We start from the raw sequence: 14,472 nt of genomic DNA on the forward strand, positions 1-14,472 counted from the left end.
TTATTTCTTTAGAAATAGGCCTAGGGTTGGGTTATATACATGTTGGGCCTTTGTTCCCAAGGGTTTTCTATGTATTAGGCCACTTTAATGAGCCTAAACTAGGGGTACATAGGTTGCATACGGGATTAGCCCAATACTTAGTTTATTTTTATGTTTTTTTAATTGAACCGGTTCAAATTGGTTGCATCCAATTGGTTCAATTTAAGTGGTCATATGACATGGTTAAGTGGTCATGTGACAACTTAAGTGATCATGTGATGTAAGTTGGGCTGAATTAGGACTCTATAAGTCCAGTGATGTTTTGAGTCTATTCTTTTAGTATTTTAGTTTCCTAGTTGGTTTAAGTTACCTAATAGGTTAGGGATAGGGTTAGGCCATTCCTTTTTAGTGTCTAAGTCTATTTTTGAGTCTTCTATATAAGTTTGTAAGGGAGGCCAGCATTGAATACGAATTTGATTAATAAAAATTAGCTTTATGCTTGCTGCCATTGCTGCTGCTCTTTGTGAGTGTATATCCTTGTGGATCTCAAGGTGGATAGGGTAGGTGGACTCCTGCGACTCCTTACGTCTATTCAGTACCGGGAGGTTCTTCTTCTTCTTCAATCGAGCTTCTTCAAGCTGCTGCTGTCGTCTTTGAAGGAGATCAAACCAGTAAGTAATCTTAGTTCCTTACATATATTCTTCCCCTCTTCATCCTCTAACCTAATCCACAACCCCCTCCATCCATCAAACCCTAATCTCCATTAACCTGCAACTCCTACATCCACTAGGATTCCCCCATAACTCCAGATTTAGCCTTCACTTTCAAACCCTACTTCCAGCCTACATTCCCCACATCACTCCCCACACTCGACCTTAGCCCTAGCCCTTAGTCCCCACTACAACCCCTCCATTCCCCCACTCCAGTAAACCTAAAACCTACAACTCGATTCTGCCCAAAATTGCAGAATTTTAAAACCTTCCCAAATCCAATTATTTTTATCCCATAATAACCCCCTAGACCTGCATATTAAAGTCATATAAGACCCGTTCCCAAATTCCCATCCTAAACCCTAGAATTAACCTAAATCCTAGTGTTGTCCATTCGAACCAGCAACCCCTTTTGGGATTGATCCTGTTGTCTGGCTCCTAGTAGGTCTCCTACCTATCTAGGACTACATTAACCTGTCTTTAGCAGCTCCAATCTTAGTTGGCATAACACTGGTGCTAGTAATATGACCAGTAAGGCCACGGCCAGCAATGGCAAAGGAAGCAGACCTAGACCAAAGCAAATAATTAGTGCCATCCAACTTGATTGGATTAGGAGTAAAGGTATGATAATCTGATTTGCTGTGTCCATCACCAACAGAAGTAGCAGTCGAATCCACTGAGTCACCCATGAGAGCAGTAGAGAAGCCCAAATCATAAAGAGGGGCTGTTGTGAAGAGAAACCCACGAAAGCCTGCAAGTGAAGGGCTGAAAGTTGGAGGGGAGCCCTCTGGTAATGATAGAATAGTGGTCTCCTATAATCAGCAACAGCAGCAAAGTAAATCCCTTGGATCGATTTTTACAAGGTTTGAAAAAAACCCTGAAAGTGCTGAAATCGATGTAGGGAATAAGGAGAGCAAAAACACTGCAGATGGAGCTGAAAATAGGATAGAATGGTCTTCTAGTAATGCTGAAACACCCTGCCAAAAATCAGCCGCAACAGAAATCTGTAAACCCTAGATCGATATTGGTCAGGGTTTTGGAAAAAACCCTGAACTGCCAAAATCAACAAAGGATGTAAAATGCCAAAAAACTAAAGTGTTGCAGCTCCAACCAAGGTCGAGTGTGACTGTATAAGTAGAGAACCAGCCTTCAAAAAATCAGAACCAATAGAAGTCACCAGCCCCTACATCGATAGTTTTTGGAAAAACCCTGTTTTTTGTGAAATATCGATCTTAGGGGGTCTTGAACAGATCTGAGGATAGGAACAGAAATAAAGGAGAAAGCCTGCTGCAGTTCTTGGTCTTCAAATACGAGGAGTGGTCCCTTGTAGCAGAGATGGAAGCAGTCCCCAAAAAACTGAAGAAGCCAAATATCGCAGACAGGTAATAGTGTCCCTATCGAGCAGAAAAATTACACCATAGAAAGAGGTAATGGAGGGCAGCAACTAGATCTTGTAGATCACCTCATTAGTGCTGCCCTAGTGGGAGAATGAAGAGCAAAAGAAAAGGAGAAGGAAGGAGCCGAGAATGAAAAAAAGGAAAATAAGGGACTGAAATCGAGAATGGAAGAGAGGGGGGGTCCCTAATTCGAAATCTGCTATGATACCATGTTAACAGATTAGAATTAGGCTGAATGCTTGAATGCTTAATTCATCCCAAGCACCTTCTTATTTATAAGAATAATAAAATAGTACAATCTGTACATGAGCAATGTGGGACTAAACCACATATACAAAAACAATAAAATAACAAAGGAAAAAGTCTAGAATACCCCCACAGTATTCTGGCCCATATATTTAACAGAAAGTTTGAAGATGACTAAGGAGGAAAAAATAGATGGTTTCATGAACAGGGTGAATGAAATCATTAATTCCTGAGGCCTAGGTGAGCAGATGAGAGATGAAATAGTGGTGAAGAAAGTACTTCAGTCCTTGCCAAAAGTGTACAATGCCAAGGTTTCTACAATTGAGGAGTCCGAGGACTTGAATGAGATGAGACTTGATGACTTACATGGGACCTTAACTGTATATGAGATGAGGATGATCAAGCTTAAGTCTACTGGGAAGGAAGCAGCTTTCAAGGCAGTGTACAAGATGAAGACTTTGAAAATAAGTAAAGAAAGTGACTCTGAAGAACCAGATGCTGAGTTCATTGCCTACTTTGCCAGAAAATTCAAGAAGGGAAATGGAAAGTATAAGGCAAAACTTCTCTTGAAGTGCTTTAACTGTGGTGACAATGGACATAAAATCAAAATGTCCAAAGAAAGGCAAGGTCAATGACTCGAATGATGAAGATCAGGCAAACAAGGTCAAGAAGGGTAAGAAAAAATTCATCCTTGGGAAGAAAAGCAATTTCAAGAAAAGAAGCTTGATCACAAAGAAGGACATCAGTACTTCAGAGGATGAGTCAATTGAAGAAGAATCTGATGATGAGCATACTGAGACACTTTTTATGGTGTTGGGAAGCAACACCGCACATAGGAACAATGACAAGTCTGATGGAGAGGAGGAAGTTGAAGGAGAATATGCCTTGAGGGTGAACTGTGGTCTGCTTTAAAAGACCTCGAGGTGGAAAGAAAGAAAAAACAAAAGAATGTAAAGTTAGCTTGTAGAGAAAGAAGAGATGGTCACTCAGTTGAATCTTATTATTGAAGAGAAGACCAAGATAACTGAAGACATGAGCATTAGTCTTGCTTCAAAGACAGAAGAGTGCAGTGTACTTGAAGAGCAGGTGATGATGTTGAAGGATGCTTTAGATGAAATGCAACAGATGGATTATCTGAGAGCTGCCACTTCATTTCCGTCAATTACTATTTTAAAGTCAAAAGGCAAGGCAGTTTGTACTCAAGTGCCTGAGACAAGTCTAGTCATGGCTATGACAAAGCAAGCTCATCTGGTGTTGTGAAGACAAAAGGAAAAGGAACTACAAGCAATCTTATGAGGTTTGTCGAGAAACAGAAGAGCTCAAGGACTTAAAAATCTGTTGGGAAGAAGACTGATAGAGATGGCTACACTACAGTCAGTTATCAAAGGCACAGGGGTTATGCAGGTAACACTTGGCAGAGACAAGGCTACTTCTATGGGTACTGCTATGGTTGTAATAGTTATGGACATAGGTCGGCAGATTGCAGGAGGCAAGTCATGCCTATGACATTCACTACCAGGAACAGGTTTGCTCCTTTGGTACAGGAGAGTGTTGAGTCCTACCGATGCTATAGGTTGGACCATATTGTTAGAAACTGCAAGAAACTACTTCCCTCACAGAGTCACAGATGCAAGCAAGAAGAAAGGGAAGTAGGAATACACAAAAAGGCAATGGAAAGACAATGGTACAGGGTACAAAAACTGGCAACTTATATGTTCTTTCTGAAGGTCTTGAAAACAGTTACATGTTGAGTCAAGACTCAAGAAGATAAGCATTGGCTATGGCACAGAAGATTGGGGCATATAACTTCAAGAATTTAGCCAAGGTGAGTAAAAAGGAGGCAGTTAGAGATCTACCAAGGATCAAGACTCCCAAGAATCATGTGTGTGGTACATGTCAAAAAGGAAAGTAAACAAAGGCAACTTACAAGCCTAAGGAGCATTATTCAAGTAAGCCCTTGGACCTAGTGCACACTGATCTATGTGGTCCTATGAGAACCCAAGCTATTGGAGGTGAGAGATACATTTTATTTATTGATAAGTATTCTAGGATGACTTGGGTGATGTTTCTCAAAGACAAAATTGAGGCTTTGGACTGTTTAAGGTGTTTAAGAATAGGGTTGAGAATGAGACTGGAAGGGCAATCAAATGCTTAAGGTCAGATCAAAGCAAAGAGTACACATGGAATTTATTTCTACCTTTTGCAATGAGCATGGGATTAGAATTCAGCATTCTGCAGCCAAAACCCCTCAACAAAATGGGATAGTGGAGAGAAATAATAGAACAGTTCAAGAGAAGGCAAGAAACATGCTTGTTGAAGGCAATGTTGCAAGAAGATTTTGGAGAGAAGCTGTCTACACTTCTGTTTACATACAAAACAGGTGTCTGTTGAAGCCACATGAAACCAAAACTCCATATGAGTTATGATTTAGTAGGAAAGATACTGTAAAGTACTTTAGAGCATTTAGCTCTAGATGTTTCATCAAGAGGAAGAAAGATGACAACCGGCGAAAATTTAATGACAGGGCAGATGAAGGAATTTTCATGGGATACTCTTCAAAAAGTAAAGCTTACAGGTGTTATAACAAGAAACTGTGCAAGGTGGTTGAGAATTCAGATGTGAAAGTGGATGAGCTTAAACCAGCTACAAGGCTAGTGCAGTCAGAAGCTCCAGTTTTTAAAGAAGTTAATGATATTGATTAGACAGAAGAGGCAAAAAAGAAATCAGATACAGCTCAGAGGCTCAAGAGACAGAAGCAAACATGGATGGCAGACCAAAAGACAATAAATGGTTAAAAATACATCCATCGCACCAAATTATTAGAGACCTAGAGGAAGGGATGCAGACTAGACGAAGAATGAGACTGCGCAACATTTTCTTTACTACCACAGGTAGAACCCAAGACAGTCAAGAGGCTTGTAGAGATGAACATTTGGTGAAGGCAATGAATGAAGAGTTGGACCAAATTGAAAAGAACAACACATGGGAGTTAGTTCCTAAGCCAATAGACAAGGATGTGACAGGTACAAAATGGGTCTTCAAAAACAAGTTGAATGAAGTTAGAAAGGTGGAAGGAAACAAAGCCAGACTGGTTTGCAAAGGCTATGCCCAGATGAAAGGAATAGACTTTGACGAGACATTTGCACATGTTGCAAGGTTAGAGTCCATCAAGATGTTTTTAGCATTGGCAGTGTACAAGGGCTTTAAAGTGTATCAAATGGATGTCAAGTCAGCATTTCTGAATGGCAATCTTGAAGAAGAGGTCTACATTGAGCAATCAGATGGTTTTCAACTTGGTGATGATCCAAACATGGTCTATAAATTGAGGAAGGCACTAGAGCATGGTACTCCAAGTTAGACACATATCTACATCAGTTGGGACTGAGGAAAGGCATGGTTGATAGTAACTTGTATGTCATGTTAGAAGACAGTAGTCAACTTGTAGTTGTGGTCTATGTGGATGACATCATCTTTCGAGGACCCTATGATGAGATGTGCAAACAGTTTGCAGAGAAGATGGAGTTTGAGATGTCCATACTTAGAGAATTATCCTACTTTTGGGTTTGCAAATAAATCAACAGGAAACTGGAATCTTCATCTCCCAAACAAAATATGTCGAGATGTTGACAAAGTTTTTTATGGCAAATAGCAAACCAGTAGTAGGTACACCTATGGTTGTGGGTTGCAAGCTAAGTGTAAATGATGAGTCAGCCTTGGTTGATCAGACACCGTATAGGTCTATGATAGGAAGTCCACTGTACTTGACAGCATCAAGACCTGACATTTTACAAGCAGTGTGCTTGGTGATCAGATTCTAAGAAAATCCCAAGGAGACATTTGATGGCAGTCAAGAGGATTTTTAGATATCTTAGAGGTACAATAGATTATGGCTTACGGTACCCAAGAACTGGAAATTTCACTCACATCATTTTCAAATGCAGACTGAGATGGTAGTATGGATGACAGGGAAAGAACTAGTGGAGGTGTATTATTTCTAGGAAAGAGTTTAGTTGCTTGGCACAATAAGAAACAGGATCAGTTTCACTCTCTACAGCTGAGGCTGAGTACATAGCTGTTGCAGCCAGTTGTACACAAGTATTGTGGATGAAGACAAAGATTTCTGATCTTGGGATTCATAGCGATGAGCCAGTGGCTATCATATGTGACAATATGAGTACAATCAACATCTCCAAGAATCCTGTGCAACACTCAAGACAAAACACATTGATATAACTTATAAGGTATCATTTCTTGAAGGAGAAAGTCACTACAAATGCAATGAGGTTAGAATTTGTATCTACAACTAACCAAGTGACAGACATATTAACCAAAGCTCTCCCAAATGACAACTTTGAAAGACTCCGTGACAAGTGGTACTGGTGTGGGGGGAGTACGTGTACGCATAGAACAGAATCTCCGTAGGATAGGAAGATGCAGTGGGCACTCCTATGGGTGAGTATATAGGGGAAGCTTACATTGAGGGGGAGTGGTGTCGCCTTTGTATTTGTTGTAAAGGAGAGGAGTTGAAGAGTTGCAGATAAGTTACAGTATGGCCAACATTTCCAAAGGGGGAGATTGTTGGGCAACTGGGATAAATTTGGAGGTATATTGCCATTGTTGGCAACATCTCTGGTATGCTGGAAGTTATTACACGTGGCAAGTAATATTTGGAGAGCTTAGACAGTGTCGAGGCAGTATGTGTCAGTGGTCAAGTTTGTATAATGATGTGTGTATGTATGCATGGATGCACAGTCTTGGTGGTAATAAGGCCAAGATATTGGTGGAAGTGGCTACAATACTTGGGAAGCAGTTGGGTGGTGTGTGATGAAATGCAACTGATATGAAAGTTAGTAGTGGCAATTTTTTTTAAAAAAAATTGTCACATGGCATCCACAATAGCTGGTTGCATGGAGGGACCAAGTACATTTGGCCATGGTAGGCACACATGACCGCATCAGACACATGCATAAGGTAAGAGCATTGGGCTAGGCCACACAATACAGGCAGTGCATGCATGGCACACTGGGCCACGCATGGGAGACATGGCCTCTGAGTCACAGGCGCAGCCATGCCAAGGCCACCGCACCATAGGAGCAAGGACACAACCCCCGCGTGTTAGGCAGCATGCAAGCAGAGGCCCTCATGTGCGGGCTGCCCAAGCCGCATGCCATACTATGCTACAGGCCTTTAGGCCACATGGGGTTTTCAAGAAAAACTTCCAAGTGTCGAGTGGCACTTGAGGTGCTCAACCTTTTGCTTCAATGAGGTTTAAAAATGTCACAAAAAAGAAATCTCGACAAGTTTAAATTCTCAGTAAGGTGGATACAAAGAAGTGTGGTTACAGAATCTTGACCAACTTTCGATTTGGATCGAGTGGCAAGATCCAAATTGATCGGCGAATGAATCGTGCACGCAGCATGGCGCAGTTTATTCCACCGCAACAAATTTCATTGGTCTCGTACAAAGAGGGATGGTAAGTTAAGCTTACACAGAATCTACTTCCAGGGATATTGCGCACATACAAAATTGATGATTTATGATTCTGTCTTACTCATTACGGATAGTCGATCTTGATGCTTATCTAACGGTTTTCATACAAGTCTTCAATTCGCTATTGGCATATTGCACGGGTGCATGACATACTTGAAAGAGATTCCGTTTGGGAGGCCATCTGAGCTCCCGTTTTTTGTCAGTCCGTCAAGGAATCTTTAAAGATCCTACAGACGATATCTATCGCGCCTGTTTGAAGCCATATCCAACAGCCATCGTGTCAGCCAGCGGATAGTTATGTAATGAAATGTCACAAGCATTATTTAAAATGTCCAAAATGCCCTATTTTTCTGCCTATCCAAGGGTTCAACTTAAAATGACCATATCTTGGCTATTTCAGATCGAAATTGACCCCAGTTTTTTCCTGCAAGCTCAGAATTCAAGGAAGAACATCACTGTAGCGCTTTTGGAGCTGGAAAACTAGGTTTTCATGGTTTTTGCCAAATTGGATCGTTGGTGCTACATGCTTTGATGTTTGGACATTGCCGGAGTTGGTATTTGAGCACCGAAGCGCAGCCAATCAGCGAGGTTACCAGGGGAGAGGTGATCTCATTGTTTCAAGTTCCTTTTATTAGTTGTAGGTAGTCGATTGATGTATGCCTACCAAGTGTTTGTGAAATTGGGGATTTGATATTTCATTCCATATATTATAATTCCAATCAAGTTGGGGCTCCTGGACTGTAGGAGCAATCAAATTGTATTGAGTGTTGAGTATTGGGTAATATACGAAGCCCAAGGTTAGGCATTACCCTGTGGATGTAGTAGACACTAGACACAATGTCAAACCACGTATATTGTGAGTTGTGGATGCTTGTGTATGCATAGAAGTGAATTCTGTTTTGCAGGATGGGCATGCATCTCTTGGTAAGCTTGACCATTCTTGATTGAAGGTGGGAGTTCATGCGAACTATAACCGGTAAAATTGGATAGCTTCAACCGTTGGTGTACACAAGTGTCAGTGTTACAGTACCTTCAGAGACAGTTTGGTGTGTCAATGAGTCAGGGTCAGTTTGGGATTGTAGCATGTGGGAAGAAATTTTTAAGTACAATTGCAACCTGTGGGGAAAAATTTTAAGTACACTGATTCATCCTCTTTCAGTGTCGACCAGGGAATATCAAGTGGTATCAAAGCCAAGGTCGCATTTTCAAGTCACTCGGCAAACGCTAAGGGGGGATTGTTGGGCCTAGAAGGTCAGCGTCTCCTCACAACTCTTAGCCTAACCGACCGCGTTGCATAAGGAAATAAAGTTGCACCTCCACTACCATCAATTGGTTTTAGTGTAGCGGTAAGTGCTTGATCCGAAAGACCAATAGACTTTAGTTAATCAATAATAAATTGACAGAATAAATATATGATATTCCTTTCAAGGTCTTAATAGATTTTGTTTGTCAACCACTTCAAAAACACCAGGATCAACATATGTCAACTAGCTGCATTAAAAACTGAAGTGAAAATTGCCTTAAAATGCAATGCAAAAACCAAAGACATAATGATCATTGACAATGATCACAACAACAATAACAAGAAAAGGTAGAAGGAGGGAAAAACAGGGGAGATAAAGCCATCACACACACACACACAAGTAGTGTCTCAGTACAAACCTTTCGCTGAAAAGTAGAGGCATCATTAGCACCCTTTGGAGATTCACTGCACACATTCAAGACTAAATAAGGGGTGGAAAACACTTATGAAGCTGTATACATTTTTCTTAACTAATGAGTGGATTTTTTTTAGGACAAAGTTTTGGCTTTTCTAGAACTCTTTTGGCACAGGATGCGTGATCATACAAGATCAACTAGGGCATAGTAGACAGTTAAATCAACATTATCTTGACAGCATATAGAAAGCTCAAGGGCAAACAAAGTCTCTTGAACTGAAAAAGAAGGTTCTTCATTAATTCTAATTACAGAAATTACAGAAACTAGGGATAATGGGCACAGAGCTAAATTATTTTGTTGTCTCTCTAATATTCTTTTCTTAATAAATTCAGTGATTCATCAAAAAAAATGAAAACAGTAAATTGCTAAGAGAAAACAACTTCTCTTTGAAGTGTAGCGGAAGTGTGGGCTTCTGTATCATATCCATTTAACTCCAAATCATTAACTCTAGTCTTCTGAATGTCTATAAGGACAACCTGCTTAAGGACCCCACTTCTTAATTTAAGAACTTTTTTCTTACCCTCTAGAACTGGGGTCACACCTGGGTGAACTGTCCTATAGCTTCAAAATGATTCTATAAAGCATCATGAATAAACACAGTTGAAAACAATATTGCAAAAAAAGGAATTGTCAGCACCATTCTCTCCACCTAAGAAGAGCTTCCAGAAGGGGTACAGGTGTATGTCGAGCCACCATAGCCAGCGAATCTAGCACTTGCTCATAAGCTGGGTCAGAAGGTCGAAGATACTGTCCATCCTGTTAAATGGCCATGTAAGAGAAGTAAAACCAATTATTCACACAATTGGACATATTTTTTAAGTTCAAAATTAAGTACTAAATAATAATCAAAAGTTAGAATAAGTATGCTCTGTGGTCGCCACTTGTCGGATCTTCAACATCAGAACATATGCTTCCTCAGACAGACATTTTCTCTGCTCTTGTTATTATTAGGAAGAGAACAAAGTCCCATGAGATTGTGTTAGGGCGTGTTCAGGCAGGTGGCCGTTTATTTTGCCTAGGTATCTCAGAAAATTGCTTCTCTTACTGGTGATACTACTGCAAATTCTCCAATTGCTCTAGCTTGAGTTGATTCTAAGCTTCGATAACCCTCTGAGTTATCGAAGACAAACTTTAATATCTATTTCCATGAGATCAGGAAATAGATACATACCTTGGGAATCACCATTCAAGGACATTGCCTAATAGATCCCCCCAGCTGGGAGGCATTGAATGGTAGATCCATGGTTATCAAGGCCTCACCCAAGGGATGCTTAATTGCCAAGACACTTCAGAATGGAAAGGCCTGAATTCACCAAGTTTTTTTTCAAGTGTGGCCCTTGCATTGGTCTCAAGGCCTCGCCTAGGAGTCACCTTGGTTGCCTTTTTTTTTTCAAACTCATTGTGGTTGTATGCATTTATGGTCCACCTTATTGCACCATACCATATCTTTAAGGGGCTAAAATTGGAAAAACAGATATAACAAAGCCCTAAATCCATATTGCTGAAGAGGAAAAGCCCCTACACTCATTCTTGATATTCACCTTTCCTTCAATATTCACATTAAATATGTTACATGAAAGACAAATTGACTTCTATTATTGAAAAAGTATAGTGGACTTATCTGGAAAAAAAAATTACAAGGGAAGTAACCAATGATGAACTTTATTCTCATACTAATGCGAGTAAAACTCATTGTCAAATACTGCCCATGTTTAGTGATTGATATTAAAATATTTGACAGGGGAATAGTTCAGGTATACTTTAATTTTGTCAATTAAACATTCAGTCGAAAATTCAGTAGAATAATATCCCCCCCCCCCCCCCAAAAAAAAAAAAAACCAAGAAAATGTAATCTATGGTTACATTCATGCTTAATATGAAATTCAATCAAGTTATCACTTATCAGTACCAAATGATATGTTTTACATACAAATTCATTTATAGCATATTGAAATGACATGTCAATATAAAGATAACAAATATTTATAATAATATAACAGATATAAAATCTAGACTTATTCTGTGAATTATTAAGGCATAAAAATAAAGGATTAAATTTGGTGTAAAAAAATCCACATTGCATAAATTTCTCTGAAAAGTTCATTTTTTCCATACTTTTTCAATTGTCCAGAGTTTAAAATGCTTTTTTGCCCAATTACATGGAGCCCTATACAGTATGTGAATTTGTTGGTGCTATAGGCAAAGGAATCCATTATCAAACTCCAAGAGACTATGACTGCATATCATTAATACAAATTTGCAGTGCTGAGTCACAAATTCAGATCCAACCTGTGCTTGGGCAGTTTCAATGCGACGCCTAGCAAGAGGAAGAAACCTCTGGAGCAGTGCATCAACGATCAGCTTTGCTGCACCGCCTGCTCTCATCTCTTCAAATTAAATATGCTATCTTCACCTCAACCAAACCTACAAAGGCATAACCAATATCCAAATTAAATAACAGGAGATAATTCCATTCACCAAAGCCTATCACTTTATCCAATGCAGCAACCTAGCACTAGAAAAAATCCAAGACTTCCTGAACAAAAAATTTTCAATGTGCTACATCGATTAATATTTCCACATTCAGAGCAGTCCCATTAAAATGCCCTACCCTTCTGGATTTCAATCTGTTGGAAGTGAGGAGGAAACAATCCGAAGGATCACAGAAAGTGGACAGTATTCTAATGTGGTGAAGCCCAAAGGTTTGCCGTGTGCCAAGCTAATGATCCAAAAGGTCTCTGGCTTCTGACTGGTTTACAGGTTGAGTATAGGGGGAGAAATGGGGAAGCAGGCAGGAAGAATCACCAAATGTGGCATAGCTATCATGAGCTGTAAAATAAGACAACATATTTGAATGGAGGAAAGCAGAGAGCTTCTGCATTTCACAACAGTCCACGAGAATGAGAACAACTACTATTTGCACAAATTAAAATGTAAAAAAAGGTAGTGTAAAAGCCCAATATTCAGCCCTAGATATGCTAGTAACTTGAATCCTTAGTCATTCACGTGATACAGATGCAATTAGAAATTAAAATTATGACTCAACAATAACCCATGGAAGATAAAAAAAACAAGCACACCAACAAAAAAAGGGAAACGAAAGAACTAACTAAAAGGCTCACTTTAGGAATTGAAGTGAGGGAAGGGACATATAGAAGGAATCTACCTTCCCAGAACCGGCTATTGTAACAACACCTCTCCAAGCTCGTCTACCAGTAGAGACACGATGATGAGAATCAAGCTTCAAGTGTCAGAATTAAACAGAAACAGAATTTGAATGTGAAGTACAACCTCTCACAGAAATAGAATACACAAACAGCAAACTTGTTAACAGCGGAACCCTAACATATAGATCCTAAAATTTCAGTTTAATATGGTTTTCGGTCATAGTATGGTTTTGAGACGAGAAGTAAGCCAATACTTCCTGAAATTAGTTTTGGATGTACATTTCTTGAAACTTCTAAGAACATACGATTGGGAAATAAACGAACTCCAATTTTCATGAATGAATCTCCCAGATTTCAAAACATGTGGAAGATTTAAGGAATACCTGTAATTTGGAAAAGCCATGGCCACTTTGTTAACGAACTGAAGAAATGAGAGCAATTGTAATTGCGCAGAGATGAACTGAGAGAATGTGGTTTTGGAGTCTCATTGGATCGAAGAAGTTTTTCGATTCTGAAATAAAGCATCTGTTTCCTCGTCGGATGCAAGATTTCAAGACCTTGAACCAGGGAAACTCGCAAATCAAACTGAAAATAAGTTGGAAAACAACGCAGAAAACATCGATCTACTGTTTAAGCCGTAGGGATTTCCCTTCTACCACAGGTGGCCACTTTGATTGCCAAGCCCAAGCCCAGTTGGCACGGGCCCTAAGCGGGACAAGTTTTTCTAGCATTGTGGATGGAGCTTCTCTCTACATGGGCTCAAAATCGATCTGGGTTAACTCAGCCGATTTTTAAAATAAATTGATCTAAACTCAGGCAAAGCCAGTCGTCCCTATATACCTGTTTCATCCAAGTTTTGAAGATGCATCAACGAGTCCACTAAGATCAGTCTCACTTGATTCCAACTCAACTCAGTTGATTCTAGTACAAAAATTGTCGTTGTGCAAACGGCTCCACTGTAATTAACTAAAGGAGTGTCATGACCAGTGACTAGACCAAAAACAATTTAAAAACACTTGAATCCCAAAACCATGATGCCAAGTCCTTAGTTGAAAACCTCAAATCCCTTCATAACAACCCTCTCCTTGCTTCCCAGAAGAGACATGTTGTAACGCGTCTCTATCAGCTCCTCCTTGCCAAGGAATCCGAGTTGCATCAAAAAACCAGAATCAAATGCTTCAACTCGGCAATGGCAATTCTGAATTCTTTCACCGATCCCTCAATTCTCGTTAAAACTTCAATCGAATTCACAGAATCAAGGGCATTAGTGGCGATTGTCTTACTGACGATTCTGCCATTACAAAAGGAGTAGCTGAATATTTCAGCTCCGTCTTTAATGGTTCCCCCCAAGTACTCTCCCCCATCCTTGAGGTCCCTAATAGTAGGTGCCTCACAAATGAGGAAGCCAATCACATGGCCAAGTTAGTCTCCTTCGATGAAATTTAGCATGTCGTCTTTGATAATGAGGGTGATACAACCCTTGGAACCGACGAGTTCAGTCCTAAATTTTTCAAGGCTACCTAGGACATCACTGGTGATAATCTATGTGTTGCCATTCATGACTTCTTCCTTAACAAGCGTCTTATTAAAGAGCTCAAGCTCCTCCAAGTAACTCTTATCCCTAAAAGCAATAGCCTAGAGTCCTTTAACGACCTTTGACCAATTACCATAAGCCTCATCATATATTGTTTTATCTCGAAGCTTATGACCAATCGAATGATGAAATCCATTATCAACAAGTTAATCTTTACAAACCGATCTGCT

General features: G+C 39.9%; 1 protein-coding gene across 1 annotated transcript in view; it reads right to left on the reverse strand.

Moving 5' to 3' along the window:
- Positions 1–13,289, reverse strand: part of LOC122657113 (protein furry homolog) — a 63,441-nt gene extending 50,152 nt beyond the window's left edge. Inside the window, exons 1-4 of the mRNA XM_043851892.1 lie at positions 13,092–13,289; positions 11,831–11,965; positions 10,179–10,297; positions 9,485–9,530 (exon numbers count right to left, since the gene is read on the reverse strand). Coding sequence (XP_043707827.1) covers positions 9,485–9,530; positions 10,179–10,297; positions 11,831–11,926 — 261 coding nt within the window. The 5' untranslated portion in view covers positions 11,927–11,965; positions 13,092–13,289. The remainder of the gene's footprint in view (positions 1–9,484; positions 9,531–10,178; positions 10,298–11,830; positions 11,966–13,091) is intronic.
- Positions 13,290–14,472: the final 1,183 nt, after the last annotated feature.

This window comes from Telopea speciosissima, chromosome 3, assembly GCF_018873765.1.
Source record: "Telopea speciosissima isolate NSW1024214 ecotype Mountain lineage chromosome 3, Tspe_v1, whole genome shotgun sequence".
NCBI classification, from domain to species: Eukaryota; Viridiplantae; Streptophyta; class Magnoliopsida; order Proteales; family Proteaceae; genus Telopea; species Telopea speciosissima.